We start from the raw sequence: 13,690 nt of genomic DNA on the forward strand, positions 1-13,690 counted from the left end.
AAAAAAAAGTGGGGGACCTGGAAAATGTCTGCAATGAAAAGAAACTAAGAGTCATAATAAACAAATGTAATGAGTGGACTTTGTGTGGATTTGATCTGAAAAAACCAACTGTAAAAACATATATATGTATTAATTTTAATTCAATTGGGGGTATTCAAATGCGAGAGGAGTATTTGATGGTATTAAGGACCCAATTTTAATTTTGTTGGTGGTGATCTTAATTCTATAAAAACATGGTCTTATTTTCTAGAGTTATGTGTGTTGAGGAAAGACAGGAATTCATTATACAACTCTATTGGTGTGTATGTTTAAAACTAACAGCTCATAACAGTTTTTTTAAGTTCATTCATTAACTCAATAAATATTTACTGACTTTTCTGCTGTACCCCAAGCACAGCTTTACAGGTATAAAGATGAAGATGTTACCTGGCGTACAGAACTGATGGTATCACCTGAACATCACAACTACTCTAAGAAATGTGGGCGCAAATAATACTAATCCCACTGTGGAGGTGAGAAACCTGAGAATTAGAAAGTTCAGGTGACTTTCCCAGAACTCAGTGAGCCTCATGGGTTAACAGAAGCAGGATTAAGAACACTGGTCCTTAAATCCTTTGTGCTGATCTAGTATTCAAGTTACAGTTCTTCACTCCCAAAACTCATTTCAGCATCATAAATTGTTCCTTTTGACTATGTAGCATGTACTGGTCATATTTCAAATAAGTGCGTTGACAAACGTACTGGCGGCCTCTCAGAATGAGCTGATACGTAGGAAGAAAGTAAAAGGACTCTCCAGGCCAGAGACCATGGTCCAATCTTTAACTATGGTATCTTTTACTACCGTCTCTCAATTCCATTGAACACACCTAACAAAACCTTACGCCTTGAACATCAATTCTCAAAATGTGGACTTCTGGGGGGTCCCTAAGACCTTTTCAGAGGTTCCACTAGGTAAAATTTATTTTCATAATAATACTAAGATATATGTGCCCACCCCTTTTTCACTGTGCTCAGACCTGCACTGATGGTACAAAAGCAATGGTGACGAAAACTACTGGAACCTTAGCATAAATGAAGGCTAAGTTTATGTACCAGTGGTCATTGTATTCTTCACCACCATGCACTTGCAGGAAAATAAAAAAGCCAGTTTCTCTTAAGAATATCTTGATAAAGTACAATTTTACTAAATCTCATCCCTGGACCACATGGCCTTTTAATATTTGGTATGACGAAATGAAATGAAATATATGAAGCACTTCCACTATATAATGGCGTACGACAGTCCTCTCAAAGAAAAGCAAACTGGTTGATTATTCAGACCTGCATATCTGGCAAACAGTTTCTCAAAACTGAACAAAGCAAACCTGTCACCTAAAGGAAAACAATGATAGTATTTGTTGCCTATGATAAAATTCCACCTGTCAAGCGAAAATCAGAAGGGTAGAAAAGTGGTATCCCTCACTGTGAACTGGATGGCTTCCCAATACTTAAAGGCTTTTCTGATGAAATCAGTGGTGACATTAACAAATGTAATTTTTTAAATATTGTCTAATGAAACACATCAACATTTAGAAGATCTGCATAACTCAGCAAAGTTGAAAAAACTCATGATGTTAACAAAGGCAAGAGTTCACAAAATCATGCACAGGCAAAAGATCTATGACCAGGATAAATCAGAATAGATCTAGAGCAAAACAGGTCAATGGATTTTAGTACACGAAAAGTCTATTGATATGTGTCAGAATCTAAGCTCTTAGCTAATCTTTAAGAAACTTACCACTTACCCAGTTTTGGTGTAGTATCAAAGAAAAACATCCACAATTACTGAAAAGGCTATTAAAATACTCCCTTTTCCAACTACCTCTGTTTCAGGATGAATTTTCTTCACGTACTTGAACAAAAACAACATATTGCAACAGGTTGAAAAAAGAAACAGGAGAATTCAACTGTCTTCTTATATACCAGAGATTAAAGAGATTTGCAAAATGTAAAACATGCCATTCTTCTCACTAAATTTCATTTGTTTTGGAAAACACAGTTTTCGTAAAAATGTATTATTTACGCTAACATGATGGATTTTTTACTGTACTTGTACAGAGAATATAAATATACATTTTCAATATCCCAGTTTTAATTTCTAATAGAGTAATTATCAATAAATACATTCTACATAAACAAAGCTCTCTGGAGCTATCAGTAATTAAGAATGTAAAGGGGTCCTGAGACCGACAAGTGTTCTGTCCTACAGGAGTCCACTTGCTGGCACTGTCCACGCCTGCACCTAGCTCTTAAATGCTGGGAAACCACTTGCGTCCCAATGCTGCCCACTGATCCTGATGTATTTACCCATCTTTCTCTCCTATTGTCTACACTGATCATTATTCATTCTCCATTCTCTCAAACCTCTAAGCCCTTTACTTCTCCCCTTATTTCCAGCAAATGACTAAGTCACTCTACAGAGAAAAGGGAAGCCAGCAAACAAGAACTCCGAATTCCTCCCAGCACCAATCCCTTCTGCATCTCAGAATGGAAGAGGAAACCCTCGCCCTGTCTAAGGCCAACCCCTTCCAGCTGTCTTCCAGATCTCAATTTCTCCTGCCTTTCTCATAGTCAGTTATCTATTTTCTGCATCTTCACCTTTTCCTTCTCTATTGGCACAAATGATCATCACTTACATATGTTCAAGACTCTGCAACCTTAAAGGAAAAATTCGTTACTCTGTGCTGGGTATCATGCTAAGTACCAATTACAGCAGGACAATAAAACATTTCTCTATTCGGTCTCCATTTCCTCACCTCCAGTTCTCTTTGCAGCTGCCCAACAACTGGGAGTCCATTCTTAATGCTCCATTGAAAAATCCCCTGAGGTCATAACTAACTTCCAAGGTGCAAAACTAAAGGATCTTCAAGTCAACTGCTAATTCCCTCCTTCTTCAATTGCTTTCTTCCCTTGGCTGTCAGACAACTTTCTTGTTCTTCCTTACCTACTGGTTTGTTCAGATTTTCTATTTCTTGTTTTTTTGTCACTTATTTCACTTTGATTTTCCAATTTATTAGAACATTTAGAACAATTAGAACATTAGAACAAATAAATAATTTATTAATGCACTATTTGCCCTAATTATTGTTTTAGTATTTACTGTTTTCCAGTAACTTTCATATTGGTTACTATAGTTCTTTACTGTTTCAATTTCAGGGTTTCCTCGGTTTCTGTTAAAGGAGGGTTTTTTTTTTTAATTAAGTGGTTTCTATATTTTTATAAATGAAAAAAGCAAGTGCAGAAGAGTGAATCTAGTATGCTACCGTTTGTATTCAAAAAGGAGAAAAGATATTTGCTTCTTCACATTTGCTTTTATATGCATGAAATAACTCTAGGAGACCCCAAAATTGATAATGTTAGCTGCTTTGGAGGAGGTGAACTGTACAGCTGAGGGACATGGGTAAAAAGGAAACTTTTTATTGTACACCCTTTAGTATGTTTTGAATTTTGAATCATTTGAATGCATTACCTATTAACAATACATTTAATTTTTGAAAATTAATTTGCTTTTCATTTTAAAGAGTCCTAGTGAGAAAAATATAAACATTTTGCTTCACACTATGTGACCCCTCACTTCAGGGCAACAAAAGGTTGTCAAAAACAAAAGGGTGGGGTTTCCCTGGTGGCGCAGTGGTTTAGAGTCCACCTGCCGATGCAGGGGACATGGGTTCGTGCCCCGGTCCAGGAAGATCCCACATGCCGCGGAGCGGATGGGCCTGTGAGCCATGGCCGCTGAGCCTGCGCATCCGGAGCCTGTGCTCCGCAACGGGAGAGGCCGTAACAGTGAGAGGCCCACGTACCGCAAAAAAAAAAAAGGTTCCCTACCATGTTTCAGATGTCACTCTGCACACTTTTGTTTAGAAACAAGAGCAGTTTATATAAGAAAAGCAAGTTAAGCAGTGACTTCTAATTATAAAACATTATTTTATAAAGCACACTGAAAACATACTTTGAAATACAAAGTATGGTGGATACATTTATGACAGAATTGAAATTGTAGGATGTAAGCATTAATAATACACCCCCCTTTATAGGTAAGTCAGACAGGGTAGAGAACTTGCCCAAAGTTAAGGAGCTCTCTAGTAATGGAGCCCCAATGAGACTTTAGGACTTGTTTACTCATTTCACAAATTTAGTTTCCTTTCTGGCTATACTCAAAGATTCTGAACTCTAAGTTTGCTGAATTAACGACAGAATATACAACAGAACTCTACAAACACAAGTCTGAAAGTGGCTGGTAAGGATTTTAAGACACCATGTGAACTGACAGTACATTTATTTGGGCTCTCTCCTAAAGCACCTGACCTTTCCTTTGGGCCTCTCACTCCTGCAGATTTTAGAAATGAGTTGAAAAGGGTATAGATAAAGAGCACTTCTCCTTTTAAAGACAGAACCTAATTCCTGTGTGGTGCTTCATACATGTTATTCTTGGACATTGTCCAAGCTGTACTGTCTGGATTATAAACCTGAGATTCGCGGGTCTAAAGAGTACAAGTCTTTCTACCACATCACCAGAAACGGTGGCCCACACTAATAAGGGAGAGTCAAAATTTAAAAACCACAGGCAACATGACTGTCACCATTTCATTAATTAGAATCATCATTCCTTCAATCAGATTAAGGTTTTTAGTGTTTATATAAATGAAACACAAACATCATCAAGAGTTCTACAAAAAGACACTGGAGAGCTAACAAATACACAGCCTGGACATCCAAAGCAGAGCAATACGTGTGAGATCACGAACCACATGGCAGGGTCCGTTTCTGGTTGAAGAATGGAAATAAGCCTTAAAGAGTCTGAGGTAATAAACCTAATGGTTGGGCACTCAAACACAATTTAAAGAGACACAATGATTTTCAAAGTGAAAGAACTGTCAACTGTCAAGGGATCCTGTTAGCTAGGCAGTATGTATTCTCAATGATGCCATCCAAAATAGAAAACTATACCAAAATCTCCCCTGCACAGGTGAATTCTATGTACTTCATAATCATATATATTTATATCATTACATATAAAATTATGTAAAAATGTATGAAAGAAATAACACCAATCTTACAAAGTCTTTAAGAAAATAAAGTTAAACAGACACTTACTGTATGATCCAACCACTCCACTCCTAGGCATTTACTCAAGAGAATGAAAGTATATGTCCATACAGAAACCTGTACACCAATGTTCACAGCAGCTTTATCATAATAGCCAAAAAAATGGAAATAATCTGAATGCTCATCAACAGGCTAATGAATAAACAAATTGAGGTATATCCATACAATGGTGGAATACTGCTCAGTAACAAAAATAATGCAGTCTTGATACAGACAAATGCATAAATGAATCTCAAAATTATTAGGCTGGGGGCTTCCCTGGTGGTGCAGTGGTTGAGAGTCCGCCTGCCGATGCAGGGCACGCGGGTTCGAGCCCCGGTCCGGGAAGATCCCACATGCCGCGGAGCGGCTGGGTCCATGAGCCGTGGCCGCTAAGCCTGCGCGTCCGGAGCCTGTGCTCCGCAACGGGAGAGGCCACAACAGTGAGAGGCCCGCGTGCCGCAAAAAAAAAAAAAAAAAAAAAAATTATTAGGCTGATTGAAAGAAAGCAGGTAAGAGAGGAACATACTGAAAAATCCTGTTTACATAAAACTCTACAAAATGCAAACTAATGTAAAGTAACAGAAGGCAGACCGGTGGTAGCCTGTGGACAGGGTGGGTAGGGCACAGGTGGGGCAGGAAAGCAGGATCACAAAGGGGCACAAGGAAACACTGGGGTGAGATGAACATGTGCACTCTCTTCACTGTGGTGACAGCATCCAGGTGTAAACATGGCAAAACTCACCGAACTGTACACTTTAAATATGTGCGGTTTCCTGTGTGTCAATTATACCTCAATAAAGCTGCTTAAAAAATAAATAGCACAATATGGAAGCAACCAAAGTGTCCATCAACAAATGAATGGATAAAGAAGATGTGGTATATATACACAATGAAATACTACTCAGCCATAAAAAAGAATAAAATTTTGCCATTTGCAGCAACATGGATGGACTTGGAGGGCATTTGCTAAGTGAAACAGACAAAGACAACTACCGTATGATATCACTTGTATGTGGAATCTAAAAAGTACAACAAACTAGTGAATATTTTAAAAAAAAACAGACTCACAGATATAATAGAGAACAAACTAGTGGTTACCAGTGGAGAGAGGAGAAGGGGGAGGGCAATATAGTGGGAGGGGAGTAAGAGGTACAAACTATTAGGTATAAAATAAGCTACAAGGATGTATTGTACAACACAGGGAATAGAGCCATTACTTTATAATAACTATAAATGGAATACAGCCTTCAAAAATTGTGAATCACTGTACTGTATACCTGTAACTTACATAATATTGTACAGCAACTATACTTCAATAAAAATAAAATTAAATTAAATAGTGGTAGCATTTACACTGCCTGACATTACAACTCACCAGAATTCGACAGCAATCGAGACAGTGTGGCACACGCATAAGGATCAACAAACAGATTAGGACAAGGGAGCAGAGCACCCAGAACGGAGCCACAGTTAAACTATTACTGATTTTTGATGATGCCAAAAGCAACCAAAGGGAAAAGAAAAATATTTTCAATAAATGGTGCTGGAACAAATGGATAATCACATGGAAAACAATAAACCACACCCCTACCTCCCATCATACAAAGAAACTGATTCAAAAAAAATTTTAACTGTTTTTTATAAAACATGAAACCATAAAGCTTTTAGCTCTTATAATAAGAGTATCTTGGGCTTCTCTGGTGGTGCAGTGGTTAAGAATCCGCCTGCCAATGCAGGAGATATGGGTTCGATCCCTGGTCCGGGAAGATCCCACGTACCGTGGAGAAACTAAGCCTGTGCGTTACAACTACTGAGCCTGTGCTCTAGAGCCTGCGAGCCACAACTACTGAGCCTGCACTCTAGAGCCCATGAGCCACAACTACTGAGCCTGCGCTCTAGAGCCCACGAGCCACAACTACTGAAGCCCGCGTGCCACAAATACTGAAGCCCGCGCACCTAGAGCCTGTGCTCCACAACGAGAAGCCACCGCAATGAGAAGCCCAAGCACCGCAACGAAGAGTAGCCCCCGCTCGCCACAACTAGAGAAAGCCTGCGTGCAGCAATGAAGACCCAAAGCAGCCAATAATTAATTAATTTAAAAAAAGAATATCTTACTCTCCTGCGTAAATGTCTAGGAGTGGAATAGCTCGTTCACGTAGCAGGCCTATGTTTTCTTCTTAAGACATTACCAAACTGTTTTCCAACAGGTTATACTATTTTATATGCCTAGATAGGATACGGTCAACAATCACCATGAAAAATTGGTAAGTTGGCTTATTACATACACCAGAATGGCTGAAATTAAAGACTGACAACACAAACTGTTGACACAATGTAAAGATCTGAACCCTTTTACTTTGCTAGTGAAGGTGTGACACGGTCCAACCACTTTGGAAAAAGGTCTGGTGGATTTCTATAAAACTAAACCCATAATGTACACCATGACATAGCAATTCCACTCCCTAGCATTTTCCTAAGAGCAATGAAAACACGAGACTTGCACAAAAGGGTCCACAGCAGATTTACTCATAATTGCTAAATCCTGGAAACAGCCCAGCTGCCCATTATCAGAAGAACAGATTAACAAACTGGGTCTATTTGTATAACGGAATACTTCTCAGCAATAAAAGGAGTAAACAACTGATACATGCAACAACATGAATAAAATTCAAAACATTATTCTCATTAAACAAAGTGGGTCATATAAGTACATAGTATGATCCCATTTACGTGAAGTTATAGGGCTGGCAAAACCAAGGGACCGTGGAAAGAAATCAGTACAGCAGTGTAGTCTTGGGGGAGGGGCTGACTGGAAGGTGGAACGAGGGTAGTATCTGTATCTTGATACAGACTGGGATACACAGGCATATGCATTTGTCACAATTCACTGAATGGTAGGTACACTTATGATTTGTGTATTTCTTCATACATAAAATTTTGCTGACACACCAAAGAAAGTATAAACAAACACTGAACACTAGTCAATGATATACACGCCAAATTATATTTTGGCAATTATGTTACATTACATTTTAGGGGTAACGTGTATCAATGTCTGTAAATTAATCTGAAATGCATAAAGATCAGTACATTGTCTTCATGACCCTGTCTGCAGCTGGAAAACATTTGTCTATGGATTTGCTGTTCCAGAAGAGCCGCCTCACCTCTGGCCATTTCAAGTGGTTTCCCAGCCTTTTATGGTTCATCTGTGAGATGTGAAACAGTAATGACTTAGCTTGTGGGTGCCTCTCGTCAAATTGTGGAGAAGCAGCCTTCCACTACCCTAAAATGTTCTGCCTGTTTTACTATTCTGAGGTAAAAGTACTTTCTGCATTGCTAGATGGATTGATGAATGGATATACAATGATGGAGAGATGGACAGTTACATGATAAAACAAATATATTAAAATATTAATCGCAGGTTTAATCGCAATATCTAGATGGTAGGCATATGGGTGTTCACTGTATAATTCTTTTGAGTTTTCGGTACATTTAAATTTTTTCACAGTGAAATGCTGAGGAAAATAAATCTTCTTTGCAGATGTCAAAACATGGTATCAACATGACAAACTCCCTACCACACTGTTTTCTGACTATACCAAAAAAACATGAAAGGCTCCTAAATGACTACTAAAGAAAGAGGCACTGGAGAGGATTACAGAAGACCGTGCAAGCAAAGCAAGGAACAAGGGTGAAGAAAGGCAAGTTCAAAGGCCTGAATAAATGAAACAGGTTTAGAACTGGAACAGCTGATTGGTGGTAGGGATAAATGGGCACAGAGATTTTCACCAGCCCAGAAATGACTGGTTCTTGACCTTTTTGTCAAAGATCGCTTTATTTTTTTTATAAATTTATTTATTTATTTTTGGCTGCGTTGGGTCTTCATTGCTGCGTGCCAGCTTACTCTAGTTGCAGTGAGAGGGGGCTACTCCTCGTTGTGGTGCGCGGGCTTCTCACTGCAGTGGCTTCTCTTGTTGCGGAGCACGGGCTCTAGGCACGCGGGCTTCAGTAGTTGTGGCGCGTGGGCTCAGTAGTTGTGGCGTGCAGGCTCTAGAGCGCAGGCTCAGTAGCTGCGGCACACGGGCTTAGTTGCTCCGTGGCATGTAGGATCTTCCCGGACCAGGGCTCGAACCCGTGTCCCCTTCACTGGCAAGTGGATTCTTAACCACTGCGCCACCAGGGAAGCCCCAAATATCCCTTTAATAATATCATCAACAGGAGGAGGGGAAGAGGGGTCACATGTATACATACATGCTAAATTTTTTATAATATTTCAAGGAACTGATGGATACTCTGAAGTCCATCCAAAGGCTCCACTTAAGAACCCGTTACAGGTGGCAACTGAAATCTAGAGGTGAATATGAAATTAATGTAAGAGAATTTTCCGTGTGAAGAGAAAGTAGCCTAGGCCTGAACTTTAAGGAAAACCAACATTTAAGGGATAAAAACTAAACAATAAAAAAACAAAAAAAGAAGAAGCCTGTAAAGGAGATCAGGAATAAGCAGCCTGAGAAGAAGGAAAAACAGGACGCTGTGGGGTAAGAGACGTCAAGGGAAGACTGAATAAAGTGGACCAGGGCTTCCCTGATGGCGCAGTGGTTGAGAGTCCGCCTGCCGATGCAGAGGACACGGGTTCATGCCCCGGTTCGGGAAGATCCCACATGCTGCGGAGCGGCTAGGCCTGTGAGCCATGGCCGCTGAGCCTGCGCATCCAGAGCCTGTGCTCCACAACGGGAGAGGCCACAGCAGTGAGAGGCCCGCGTACCGCAAAAAAAAAAAAAAAAAAGAAAGTGGACTAGCCGAGTGCAAATGCTGCTGAGGTTAAGAAAGCATGGAAATCACTGCGGCCCCTGATTAGGATGGATTCAGTGCAACTGTCAGGTAGAAATCAGGTTAAGGAGTGAGTAGGAAATAAGAAGAAGCTTGGCTGTAAAGAAAAAGGACAGCTGTGTTTTAAAAAAAAAAAAAAAAAAAAAAGATGGGAGAGATGTGTATGTCTCAGTGCTGCTGGAGATAAGCCAGTAGAGACTGAAGACACAGAAAGAAAGGAGACAAGTGCTATGCAGATTCTGATGATGCTACAAAAGATGAGAGCTGGGCTCCAACATGTAAGTGGTAGGTTTGACCCAACATACAGCCAATATCTCATCCACTTTAACAGGGGAAAGGTGAGGAATTTCTTGCCTGATGGCTTCTCTTTTCTCTGTAAAACTGAAAGTAGGTTCCTTAAAGAAAAGGACCAAGCATTACTTTTTAAAAAAAATCCTCTGTGGCACACAGCGTAGTATCTTGAATATAGGAAATATTCAAAAAATTTTGGAGAAAAAAACAAAGCTAAAATTCTACACAAAGTCCATGCTCAAAACTGCAACTAATAAAACTGCTAATTAAGCCCCACTGAGTCCTGCAGTAGCCTGGCTTTCCACATAAATGAGGCTTTGCAGTTCAATGAAGACTCACCAACACCGGGGCGCCAAAGCGCTGGCATTCTAGCAATACAGACACCACACTTACCTCCAAGCAGTTACATCACGTAGAGCACTTAGCACAGGTGACAGGAGGTTAACAAAGGGGCTCTCACAAGCTGAGTGTTTACTATCCAACTCTCAGACTAACAATAAAAAGCTGGGACACCATGCTATCGATAGGATGGATAAACAACAAGGTCCTACTGTATAGCACAGGGAACTATATTCAACACCCTGTGATAAACCATAATGAAAAAGAATATATATGTATAACTGAATCACTTTGCTGTAGAAATCACAGCAGAAATTAAACACTACATTGCAAATCAACTATAGTTCAATAAAGCTTAAAAAAAAAAAAAAAAGCTGGGATATCACTACAAATGACCAAAGAGGAGGTGGCGCTTCTGGAAAAACAATACAACAGAAACAGGTGTTCCCCAGCTACAGAAAAGGATAATGAAAAGGACTCACTGACCCCCAACCAGAATTGTTTTTCAAAATGAAACAGGATGGATTAAAACAGTGAAACATATGATAGAATCACATGTAGTTAAGACAAGAAATGTTGCATGAAACTTTTTTCATATGTATCTGATGAAAATACAGATTTATTTCTTACTGTGGCTAGGGCAGTGAAAAAAAAGATGGCTTCGTCATCCGTGGAAAGAGCATCCTAACTGCCCTATGCACCAAGCAGAGCTGTTATAAAGCTCAAATGAGAAAGCATACTAGGGTGCTTTTCACATGTTAATTTAATTTTAAGTAATTTAATCGTTAGGTCAACCCTATCAAAACTAGTTCTATGTTCACAGGGTGGAGATAAATAAACAGCCTGTCTAGTGGTGAAGAGAGCAAGCTTTAGAGTGGGAGAGATGGATTCAAATTCAGACTCTATCTCTTGCTAGCTGTGCGATTCTGTAAATCAATCTAACTTCTTTTAGCTTCAATTTCCTCATCTATAAATGGGAGTAGCAGTAATTTTATGGGACTGCTGTACAAATTATATGAGGTATGAGATATGAAGCATTCTGCATAATGCTTTGCAGATTACTATTAATATTACCAGAACTATGACTTTCAGTATTTTAATCCCCATTTCATGTATTTCCTTTGCTGGTATTAATTGGGAAATCAATCTTACCTTCTGGCCAGGGTTATCTGAGTAATTAAATCTACTATCAAATTACAAAATGAAAGACATCCCAGAAAAACAGTTTATATGTGATGATAAATTAAGAACAATTATGTAGAATCAGTGTTTTTGTAATTGATCATTTTTAAAGGCTGGTCTATATCCATGACAAAGAACCTGATTATGCTAACAGCACTGTAAGCCCTGAGAGTGAGCTGAGCTCTTCGTGATTCAATTCTCCCTCTAAAGCACTTTAAATTTCAACACCTGGCTCTAACACCCACTATGCATTTCAACATCTAAATTAGCTTTTTCAAATACTCCGAAACCACTCATCAAAAGAAAAAGGCCCCTGAGTTACAGATGAAAATATCAAGTTACAGCTATGGACAAGCTCTCTCCCCAGCTTCCCGCGCATTTGCTAAATAACATTCTATTTAATTAGCTCCACTTTGTTAATTGTTTTTAAAGTTTCAATGATTATGAAAGCTGCCATCTGCCAAGCTAACAATCCCAACTTACTTGCACTACATCATAAACATCAATCATACACGACATCCAAAGACCTAAGTCAGACTGTTCTCAAAGTGTGGTCCACAAGATCCCTGGAGTCCTTGAGACTCTTTGAGAGGGTCCGTGAGGTCAGAACTATTTTCAGTACTAAGGTATTATTTGCCTGTTCACTCTGTTCCCATTTATACGAAGGGTGAAAAGCAATGCTTCACAAGAATCAAGACAATAGCACTAAACTACCAGCTGTCACTGATTCTTCAATGCTCAGCACTAATGGGGGAGGGGCGGCAGTTTCACTTAACTATCTCCTTGATAAAGTAGTAAAATTATTAACTTTATTAAGTCTTGGTCCTGAACCACATCTTTGTAATATCCTGTGTGACAAAACAGGAAGTATACATAAAACACAAACCCTTCCTAAAACGACAGAAGTGAACGGCCAGAAAAACTGGGGCACGTCCGAAGAATACCGGCAGATGGGAACGGGGATAAGGGACAGGTGAGGCGGCGGGTAGGGGAAATCGCCAAAATCTCGGGTTTTCCTGCAATTCCCACACCTCCATCCCAAAGGCTCCCAAGTGACTGACAAGGGCACAGCGGTCTAGAGGGAGCCGCTCCGGGGTAGCGGCGGGGCTCTGGCTAAACCCCATCCGGCAAGGACCCTTTCAGTACCGTTCCCCTCCCCCAGACTCCCCTCCCCCACGCAAACGCTCAGCTCCTCCGTCGCCAACGCCCCACGACCCCAAGGATCCTCACCACCAACAGGTTCCTGTCCTCCACCAGCTGCCGCTTCCGGAGGATCTCCGATTTCAGAATGTCCATCTCGCTGCCCAGGATGAAGCTCGAGTTTTCTTCTCTCTCCGACTACCTGGACCAAGCCTTTTCATCCAGCCAGCCGCCGAGAACCCACTACACATAGCGAGCCTAAATACCGAAGGGCAACAACTGACAGAGCCGCTTCCGGCGGAAGCTGAGGTGAGCGAGAGGAAAGAGCGCCCCAGGACGCCTGTTGTTGACGAAGCCGCTGAGGCTTAGCGCCCCTGGCGGCGCCCTCCGGCAGCGCGCTTGTAGTTTCCCATCCGTAGATACGTGAACAAACGTGGGCTGAAACACGAGTCTTCTAAATGGATGCTGCATTGTTTAATAAGTTATATACCTATGTCAACTATACTTCAATTTTAAAAGGAGAAAAAAGTTATTATACCTACTTGTACCTGCTAGGTCAGGTGCGAAAGCTTCTTAGCAAAACACCTCAATTATGTTCATTAATGCCAGATCTTTACTTATTATACGAGAAGTCCACGTCGGAGTTCCTGAAGTTACCTGCGTGCCAAAATCAATGTGCTGGAGTGAGAAAACCCTGGACAATAATACTAGCTCAAAAGTATAGTGTTCATTGCTAGCCTGTGAAACTTCCAGTAAACTTAGGCAATTACATCCATTTAAG

The 13,690-nt window shown here is 40.3% G+C and overlaps 1 protein-coding gene across 3 annotated transcripts in view; it reads right to left on the bottom strand.

Moving 5' to 3' along the window:
• Window positions 1–13,205, bottom strand: part of PRPF18 (pre-mRNA processing factor 18) — a 52,631-nt gene extending 39,426 nt beyond the window's left edge. For 2 of the 3 annotated variants that reach the window (XM_033403431.2, XM_033403432.2), the window contains exon 1: window positions 13,000–13,205. In XM_033403431.2, the coding sequence (XP_033259322.1) occupies window positions 13,000–13,065 (66 nt within the window). In that variant the 5' untranslated portion in view covers window positions 13,066–13,205. The remainder of the gene's footprint in view (window positions 1–12,999) is intronic. The other variant, XM_004278583.3, reaches the window with a different exon arrangement.
• Between the last annotated feature and the right edge of the window lie 485 nt (window positions 13,206–13,690).

Source organism: Orcinus orca, chromosome 2 (genome assembly GCF_937001465.1).
Source record: "Orcinus orca chromosome 2, mOrcOrc1.1, whole genome shotgun sequence".
Classification (NCBI taxonomy): Eukaryota; Metazoa; Chordata; class Mammalia; order Artiodactyla; family Delphinidae; genus Orcinus; species Orcinus orca.